We start from the raw sequence: 9,872 nt of genomic DNA on the forward strand, positions 1-9,872 counted from the left end.
AGTTGGTCGATGCACTATGCTACAAGCCAGAACGTCACAGGCTCAATTCCCAACAACGCCACTGGATTTTTCAGTTTATCTAACCCTTCCAGCTGCACTATGGCCCTGGAGTCAATTCAGCCTCTAACAGAAATGAGTACCAGGCATCTTCCCGAGGAGTAAAGAGCAGCCAGGATGACAACCTCACTGCCATTTGTAAGCCAACTGTCTAGTAAACATGGGAGCCTCAATGTCTCACAACCCTATGGGCCTTCATAGCCTGTTACAGGGATAGCTTTATCTTTATTTTGTAACCGTACGCATCCTTCACGGAAATGTCTTGTTTGTTTGTAAGTAACAGTTAAGTTTAGCTGTAGAAATAAGATGCCCCGGAGGGATCATGGTCCTCTGAACTGGCCTTTTGTTGCGAGGGACAGAAGAGAGGTTGGTGAGTCCATTGCATTCAAGGGGGAGTAGGTATACCTTCTTTCGTCCGTGCCTGTGGGGGTGGAGGACCTGTGGATAGAAGCTTCGAGAAGGTGTGCAGACCGGGAGGGGTCCGTGCATTAGGTCATGAAGCCCTCCCAGTGGAAGGTTCAAGATGGCTGTAAGAACGTGGTTTCTGGGAGGAGCGGCAGTGGTAATTGGGTAGTGGGTGAGTAGAAGCCAGGGAGTGAGGGTGTTCTTGGGGAACCTGTGCCGGGAGATTAACCGATCGAGCCCACATCCAAAACGAAGTGAGCCAACACCCGTGTACCCCTGAGATACAAGACTCATAACCCTGAGTTTAGTCGAGGCACTACCCCGTGAGGAAGTAAAGCGTGTGGGGGCGGGTGTAATTTCTTTAATAGGTACCCATGGAAAATGTACCTGCAGCCAGCAAAACATTTCATAAACTTTTCTGTGACTGTACAGTAATATCTGATGGACTACTACAAGTGCAAGAAAGCTTTTAGAGATCTTTGCATTCGGCAATCACTACACCATGATGAGCTGCAGATTTTTTTTTATCATTTTAGGGAGTTGAGGCATCATGAAGTCTGTGAACCCCTGCCTTAAATAATATTACATGCTGCAATAAACTGCTAGGGCAGAGCATACAAGTGATTCATTACTGAATACTTCTGATAAAGTTGCATCCTGTGCCTTGGTTTATTCTTAAAACACTGTTCCTGAAATTGGATTAGTTTGCAATTACAGGCAAGGGAAAACATACTAATCTAAGAGATGCAATTTAAAGGGGTTGTCTGAATCACCTGATACATTCTAAATCCAAGATTTAAAAAAGTTCTTAGTTTAATTTACAACGATCAATCTCAGAACTTAGTTATTAGTACAGTTTAAACACCAAATTTTAACATTTCTACCAAAACTTCCATCATTATTTAATATGTGTTAGTGGTATTATTAGTCTGTGAAAATGCATACAATGTGCCCTGGATTATCTATTCTAATGCAGGGAAAAGGACAAATAAATAACAAGAGAAAGTGGATAATCCAAGTGTTGGCTGTGATTATGATACAACAGCGGTTACTGAATACAGAAATTTTGAAATGTGTGCAGCGTCAGATTTGTTTAATTATCTCAAGATCTGTAAGTTCATGGAAACATGTCCTGAAGATAAAATGCATGACTCATTCCTCTCTATGCCTCCTGTCAGAACATTTCTTGCTCTGGTAAATATTTTTCATGTTACACTCAATACATGTGAATGTGTCTGCAACAACCATTCAATAAAAATAAAAACTGAAACATTTTCAGATTTTTTTGTAAAAAATCTCCAATACCAAACTTCATGGAAATTTAGCCAGCTCAAAATCAGTACTTCTGCTCGTCTTGTGATAAGCAATTGCTTTTATTGTCACTAATATCTTCTTCCATGTACCCTCTGATCTATCATTGCACTCCCTCTTGCACATATTCAAGCACGTTTATCTGGCTAGGAGAGTACACTTCAAGTTACTTCCATAGACTGATTTCTGATCTAGTTTCAGTATGCTGATTCAATACTACAGTAATAAGGGGTTTCAAGTAGTGGACGGATACTATGATGTAACTGGCATGAATTTCATGCAGCAAATGTGTTCCAATTTTGAATGAAGTTAGGAGTGAGGTTTGATTTAGTTTTATAAGGCAATTCTCTCAGCAAGCCCAGGACTAACTGAAACTTGGCAACGCAACAGTTTGCAACACTGAGCAAGTGCAAGCCTGTCCATTAGTGTCATTTCCTTCAGTTTCCGATCCATCTTAGCACAACAGCCGCAACATTCACGACTACGGAGAGGCCTATCTGTGTTTCCAGGCTTAGGGAAACAAATTAAATGAGCCAAATGTGTCTACAGTTGCTTAAAATTGTATCCAAGACTTCATATGAAAAACGTTTTATAAACTTACGTGGCGGCAAAATCAATATCGATATACTCACTTGAATCCTCCAAACATTTGCGCAAAGTTTTCTCGACTCTTTTGAATAGGTGGCCACATAACTGCTCCATATCAGCCCTAGACACAACAGTTACAAGACACATTACAATACAGAATTAATTCGTGATAACAAACACTAGAAATTGTACACGACCTACGCTCAATCTGGACCTCATCCAGCTATCTATACAACAGACTATACCTCAGGCTACTCTCCTGGGAGTAGAACAGCTGAAGCATGAAGCCCATCTGCAAGTGCTTTTAACCCTTTAAAGTCATCGTGTTTGGAAAAATTTCTGCAGCCAGGTCATCGAGGGTTTCTAAATGCCTGCAGAGCCACTAAGAGAAGCTGTTTTGCTCAAAAAGTTGGTACAACAAGGGCATAAAGTGACAAAGCAAAATGTGTACTTACCAGCACAATGCAAGAAGGCAAATTCTCTGCCTTGTAGTGGTGTATGACATCAAGTGTGGAGAGAGGTCGTAGTGTTCAACTGAACCAAATTGTCTGCTGTTCTCTAGTATAAAATATACACATATTCCTTTCCTCTTATAACCCTCACTTACTCTTCTATGTACACAAACAACAACTTGATAAACTACCGGACCTACAATAAAATGTTTTGAAGTTCTTGAGAGTGTGACATCTTTCAAAACATTCCCCAGGACACATGGCCAGTTGATTTATACAGGTCTTACAACAGACATATGTTTCTTTTCTGGCTCTCATGACCTTCCGACTGCTGCACACAATGCAGTCTTAGTGTTTCTTTTTTCATAGTGGTAGAGGAAGTGAAGTACTATATTTAGTCTCTCTTCTATCAAGGTGACCCGGATGTGACCGCTTTGACTCTACTGGCAATACTAGTGCCTGTTGTGTGGCATTTTCGATTGTCCAATTCTTCAGCCAACTGAATACTGCTATAATATCTGTCAGTGAAAATGTGGAAGCCTTCAACAACACACACAATGAGTCTAGTCTGTCCATCATGAAAAGAACTATTCTTGAAGTGAAAGGTTTTTCTGAGTATGACAAGTCACGCATGTCACCTGTAAGTTCTCCGTAACACAGAATTATACTGTGAACATAACCAGTGTCACTGTCAGCTAATGCATCTAATCAGACGCCCCACTTTGTAGGTTTTTTTTTAAATTATGTTTTGAAAATTATTTTGCCCTTGAACCCAACTTTTGATTCATCTATTACAATGTTCCTTTGATGGCCCAATTGCTTTCTTTGGTGGTATTTCCCTCCCACATGAACCATCCAAAATATCTGCAAAATGCGAACTCTAGACATTACATCAACAGAAAATGGTATCTGTGTTCCCCACTCACTAGACCAATAGTCCGTATGTCAGGTAATGGTATTTGACCCATATTTATAGTTAGACCTAAGAATTCCTTCATTTCAGAAACTGACACATCAGACCAGCTGCTCCAGATGGACCTCAGGCTAAACAGAAGTTCCAAAATTTTGTATCTCGTATACCTGTTTGTCTCTATAACAATGTTATTCAAAAGCTCATCATTGAAAAACAAATTGTGGCCCTGCATTTTCAGTAAATATGTATGCCTTGGATTTCTTGTCCCCCATCATCCCATCAACATGCATTACACTTGTTTCACTCTTGCTCTCACTTTCCAACATTTCATTGCTGGATTCTTCACTGACAGTTTCTTCCACATTTTCCAAATCCATCTGATCATCAGTCTATTTTAGCTTTTCATTTAACAAAGCGATAACTGAGTCTTCATTCTCAACACACACAGCATTATATTTCAGTTTTTCATGCCAGAAGGCACACGTGTACTTGAATGCGAAGCCATGTTGCTAACACTGATACGCAGTAATATATGTATGGCATTCGTTCAAGTAGTTCAAATTATGACTTCCAGATGGCAGGAGAATGCAGACTAAATATTCATGATTGCAGTTATAAATATACAGCGGCAAGCAGTGACATATGACCAACTTATCATCGGATAAACGCAAAAAAAAATTTGCCATCATATATCGACATCTGTCCACGGAAGCACATATTCAATGTTAATTATATATCGACAAACGATGGGAAAGGGTTAAACATAGGGAAACACTACCTTAACTCTAGCCTGTACAATTTCTCAGTGTCAGGCCACAATGTCATCTCAGATTTTCATGCTAGTGCTTAGAATTGTACTCTATTACAAATTACTACTAGTAACCTGCCAAGGATGATCGCAAACATAATCTCTCTCTTCTCTTCAACCTTCCATATCTGTATCCCCTTCCCTTGTTTTCCCCTTACTCTTAACTATCCATCCTATGCTCATTGCTTCCCCACACACTAGCAACAGCAGAAGACATCTTGAGATTCACCCTACATCCCAGAAATATTGTGCTGGGTTTTCTGCCAGCACAAAAGGAAATGACTATATGCAGATGTTTCAACTGTCCTTTTGTTAGGAAAAATTAGCAAATTTAAAAACCAAGGCTAAAAGCCTACTTTCCTTATTTTGAAAAAATATGAATAGGCTTATGAAATCACCATGGACTGAGTGGAGGGGGGATGACCTTGAGATTTTGGTGGATTCACATGTTTTGCACCCTCCTGAATAAAAATAGATTTGGAATGTGATCTGTCTTGTCTGTATGTGTGGATGTGTGCCTCACCTGCACCTAAACAGCTCGGCAGAATTTATTCATGTCTGATATGATGGGTTGGTGACTAGTGAACATGCACATCCCAGCTCCAAAAAGAGGTGGCCTTTGCATATGACCCCCCAACACCCATGGTGATTTTCTTTAAAAAAAAAAAAACTAACAATTTTGGTTAACAGACCCAGGTACAAAATGTCTGTACCAGGGACTGAAGTATGAAATATCAATTTTGTTGAAACCAGCTGAACAAATTTCACTGTTGTTCAGTAATCAGTAACAAAGAATGGTTTACCAAGCAAAAATCAATTTCATTTCTTTGATATCACAGTCAAGGTCAATCCTTTGAAGCAGCATAAACATGTCTTTGCACTGTTTTATTCTGGCTTGCAGTTCTTCAGGGCAGCTCGCAGATTTGGGGAAAATTTGTGAGGCCTGTCTTAACCAATCACTTATATGGGTATGACAGATGTGTAACTCAGCAGATTCTAAAGGATTCTGACAATGGTGTATAATGCTCAGAATAGCGGACAATGAACAATGTCCGAATATCCAGTAACCCTGTGTATTTAAGCCTTCATGTAATGTTGCCCAGTCTGAATAAAATAATACACCATCACTGAATCTTAGCAATGGCTGAACATCTTTATACCAAACCTGTCCAATATTATGTTCAGTCAGATGTATGTTTCCAAAAACTGCCCTAAATAACTCAAAGACAGAATTTTCAACACCACACTAACCTTTTCATATCACCGTGAACATCCTTGTCATCCATGAAGCATTCAATGTTCATTGGAAGTTTGGTTGAGTTGGCAGACATCTGTTTCTTAAGCTTTTCAACCTCAGAAGTAAGACGAAGGAAAGCACGGTGATTACTGTGTGGGTCAATATGGTAACGAGACTGGAAGTCAGTGCAAAAATGTTCAGCTAAGATCAGATCAATGTCACGTCCACCAAGGTTAGGATCTGAAGCACTTGCCAGCATCTGGAATATGATCAAAATAAAGCAAACCAGATATATTTGCTAACCAGTCCAAACAGTACCTCAAACGGAATTTAAATTCAAAGAAGCCTCCCCATCTATGCCATCCAATGGAATGTTCACAATGGTGAGTCATCTTATGAGAAACACTTTCTCCATTTATCTGCACCCTCCCACAAAGGCTCCCACTGTACCTTTGCATCCACTCTTCCCTCCTTCTATTTTGTGTCTCCCCTTTAATACATTGCGGACCAGTTGTTTTTTCTTTAGTGTGTGACAGGAAATGAGCGTGATCATGTTACTGGCTAAGCTAGCAAACGTTTCCGAGGTCAACTACGCAGTAGTTATGATGCAATGTGGCCACACAGCAAGACATATTTGGTTGCAACATAATGCGTCAGAAAAGGGCCAACTGGCCCGCCCGGTCCGCAACACTATAGAAACGTAGAGGGCCAATTGGCCCCTCTGGTCCTTAATGTGTTAAATAACATGCAATATTAATTCAAGGGTTATGACATAATATGGGATTTCCAATAGAGCTTCCTCCAAGAAAATTTTTTCAGTCACTAGTTTCTCAATGCAACACAGTCATAATACAGGCTGTTGTAACCGCTCACTTCTTTTGTGCCCTTTTCGTTGTGCGCCACTCCACCACCGCTCACTTCTTTGGGTTCTTTTTCTTTAATCAGTAGAGCTGGGTTCCTATCCCAGGGTCTTATAAGGGTCTGGCTCGGACAGGGCAGGAAGAACAATTCACTACAATCACCCACCTTTCGACGGTTGCACTTGGTAGTCCTTTAATACCTTCCGGCTTTCTGAATACACTGAATTTATTAATACTGTTGCTTTGTACTGTACTTATACTATTCTACGGAAGGGCCGTAGTCGTAAATTTAGTGTCCGACTTTGCCGAAAGTAGTGTCAAGACTCTCCGAGGTGGAATCCCTCTCTTTGAATTCTGAGGTCCACGAACCCCAGACTCCAAGAGAAATCCACTCCTCCACTTCTGCCATTGGTTAATTTTTCAAACTAGGAGGTTCCCTAAATCTTGAATTCCCAATCATGTTGCTCTGCTATGTGATTCTGGCAGATGCTGATCTGACGCTAAGGATGACAGCCCCTTGATGCATTACAGTCAGGGTGTGAGGCTCCGGCCGTCCCACTTCTAAGTTATCGCTGTCCCAAGCTGTCAGCTCTCCTTTTCTCAAAGCCTTTCCGACGTTACTGAAACTGCCAGAATTCCAGGAAAGTACCAGATGTTACTTCCTGTTCACATAGCAAAACTTGAACTATGTCCCTTCCGCGTGTAAGAGCTGGCTATCCGCTGGATCTCTTTGTTTGTAATATTGTTAATCTTAACTTAATACAAAATTTAATTTTCATACTACACTCCTCCAGTCAGAATGGACGGTTACACTGTGAACTACCATGGCTAGCAAGCAGTCACTGTGTTATTTTACAGCAATGTACGTACATTCCCATAACCTACAATATAATGAAAACATTCTGATATACCTTCAATTTGCCTTTATGGAATGCGCATGCAAAAACCTGAAGGGAAGCATGGCCACAATCCACAAACACTACATTCCTGGGTTTCTCTTCGGGGGCAGGCAGATCTTGCTTGTAGATCCCATATGCCAGGGCTGTTGCTGTTGTTTCATTCATCAGACGCAGAACATTCAGCCCTGCAATTGACGCAGCATCCAACAATGCCTTCCTCTCAGCATTTGTGAAAAATGATGGAACCTATCAAAAAGAAGTACAGATTTAAAATGCTTGGTTGTTAATATAAACACAATTAAGGCACAATGCTCACAGAAACCTTCTGGATAATATGGAAGTTCATGACATCACACACAATTTTCAAATGTCTCAATATACCGCAGATTCAGACATTAAATGAAGGTGATCACGTCCCACAACATGACCATGTGTTTTACATCACACAAATGTCTATGAAATGTTTTAGTTACATTATTAAGACTTCAGAACAACATCCCTTGCTGTAATTTGAAGGAGCAGAGGTTAAGTCCATAGTATGCCATGAACAAGCTGTGTACTTCTGGTTTCCGTAACCAAAACTGAGGCAAATGGATAGTTGGGCATATAATATCAAAATGATTCTTAGAAATGTAATGGTGTGGATTAAACTGTACTGGCTCAAAGCAAGGATCAGAAGCACTCTCTTGTGAACATAAGGAGAAACAAGTAGGTTCCAAAAGAGAGGAATATCGCCAATAGCTGAGCAAATATTGTGACATGTGAGCCGTTTCTATGAAACGAACTGACAAATACACTGCTGCAGAGAGACTGATTCTTGGAAACCTACTGAGTACAAAATATGTTTTCCACGGATACAAAACTGAAAGTTATAAACAGTTGGAAACCAGACTGTCACTATAAAATTAACACATGTTTCTGCAGCAATGGATAAACACAGAATAATAGATGAACTGCTGGACATGGTGATCTCTATTCGATTCATCCCAAAGCTACAAAAGGGGAGGGGGGACATGTAATTGATTCAGAGTTCAGTCATCGAGTCTTCATTCAGCATTCAGCATTTGTAAGAGAGCTCCGAGTTCAGTAGTTGAATGTTCAGCTGCGGAGTGTTAATCAGCGGACAACAGAAGCTGAAGAAGTGACAACCCCGGCCCCCCAAGATGCTCACCAGCACTGAAGAAAGCAAGATTTAAAATTCCCTATTCCTGGATGATAAAGGTTAATAGCACCAAAGGTAAAAAATGAAACTCACCGAGATAACACAATCATTGACCTTGGTCTTCAAAGCATTCTCAGATACTTCCTTCAACTTTGTGAACAACATGGCTGTAATTTGTTCAGGAGAAAACGTGTGTTCCTCATCCAAGTAGTTGACCTGTAAATCAGGTGAAAGACAAATTAAAAACAGCGTCCAAATGCACATTAGCTCCTGGTTATTGTTCTTTATTTATCTTCATTGTGTCCATCCTGTTGTGTAACATAAACCTGTCATGCATTACGAGGTAGGCCATGCCGCGTGAACACGCCTGGTTCCAACAGCAGCCCAAAGAATTTTATGCTGCTGGTTTTCAGGAGCTTGTGAAATGATGGGACAAGTGCCTCAATGTACAGGGAGATCATGTTGAGAAACACAAGCATTTTTCAAATCAGTACTCTTACTTGTTTAAGTTCTATATCCATTTGTAACTTACTTATTGACTTATCCTCGTATGTCAAATATTAAAATTATTACAAAATTATTATCACAATAGTGAAACAGTGAAAACAACACAGCAAGCCACAAACAAACCCTGGATGACATCAAGAACCTCCTCATCAAGATAGACAGGCGGCACAAAATCTGACCCATACAAGAAGGACGATAGGAGTACAGACACGAACCTATGTGGTTTAAAAAATTTTAACTACTGACAATAAAGGTTTTTTTTAAATAACATCTACAAACTTTTAAAAACTTTACAACACCAGGAAGCTGCTGTGATTGTGAAACGTTCAACTTTAAACGTACTGTGCATTATAGGATATAAGTTTATGTATTGTAACGTGTTTCGTTACTGAAGACGCCGTAGAGATGGTTAATTGGTTTATTTAACAATCTTCAAATAACGGCTACACTTAATTATCACACTATTACGGGTTTCCACACTTTACAAACCCTACAACAAAATCTCTTAACACAATCTTCACTTGTCTTTACGTACTAATAACGCGGGAGCTATACAAGTCTCCCTGAATTACACACTCCGAGTATAACTGTACTACAGCACTCACTATGTCTGGAAAGCACACGAAAAGTCTTCCGCTCGCCGACTTCTTAAGTATCGCACACTCGCACGCTG

General features: G+C 40.2%; 1 protein-coding gene across 1 annotated transcript in view; it reads right to left on the reverse strand.

The window, feature by feature from the left end:
* The window catches only part of LOC111868002 (97 kDa heat shock protein), a 40,585-nt gene that overhangs the window by 16,280 nt on the left and 14,433 nt on the right, over window positions 1-9,872 (reverse strand). The window contains exons 3-6 of the mRNA XM_023858316.2: window positions 8,786-8,908; window positions 7,543-7,776; window positions 5,786-6,030; window positions 2,406-2,482 (exon numbers count right to left, since the gene is read on the reverse strand). Of these exons, the coding sequence (XP_023714084.1) occupies window positions 2,406-2,482; window positions 5,786-6,030; window positions 7,543-7,776; window positions 8,786-8,908 (679 nt within the window). The remainder of the gene's footprint in view (window positions 1-2,405; window positions 2,483-5,785; window positions 6,031-7,542; window positions 7,777-8,785; window positions 8,909-9,872) is intronic.

The sequence above is a fragment of the Cryptotermes secundus genome, unplaced genomic scaffold (assembly GCF_002891405.2).
Source record: "Cryptotermes secundus unplaced genomic scaffold, Csec_1.0 scaffold508, whole genome shotgun sequence".
Taxonomy (NCBI): domain Eukaryota; kingdom Metazoa; phylum Arthropoda; class Insecta; order Blattodea; family Kalotermitidae; genus Cryptotermes; species Cryptotermes secundus.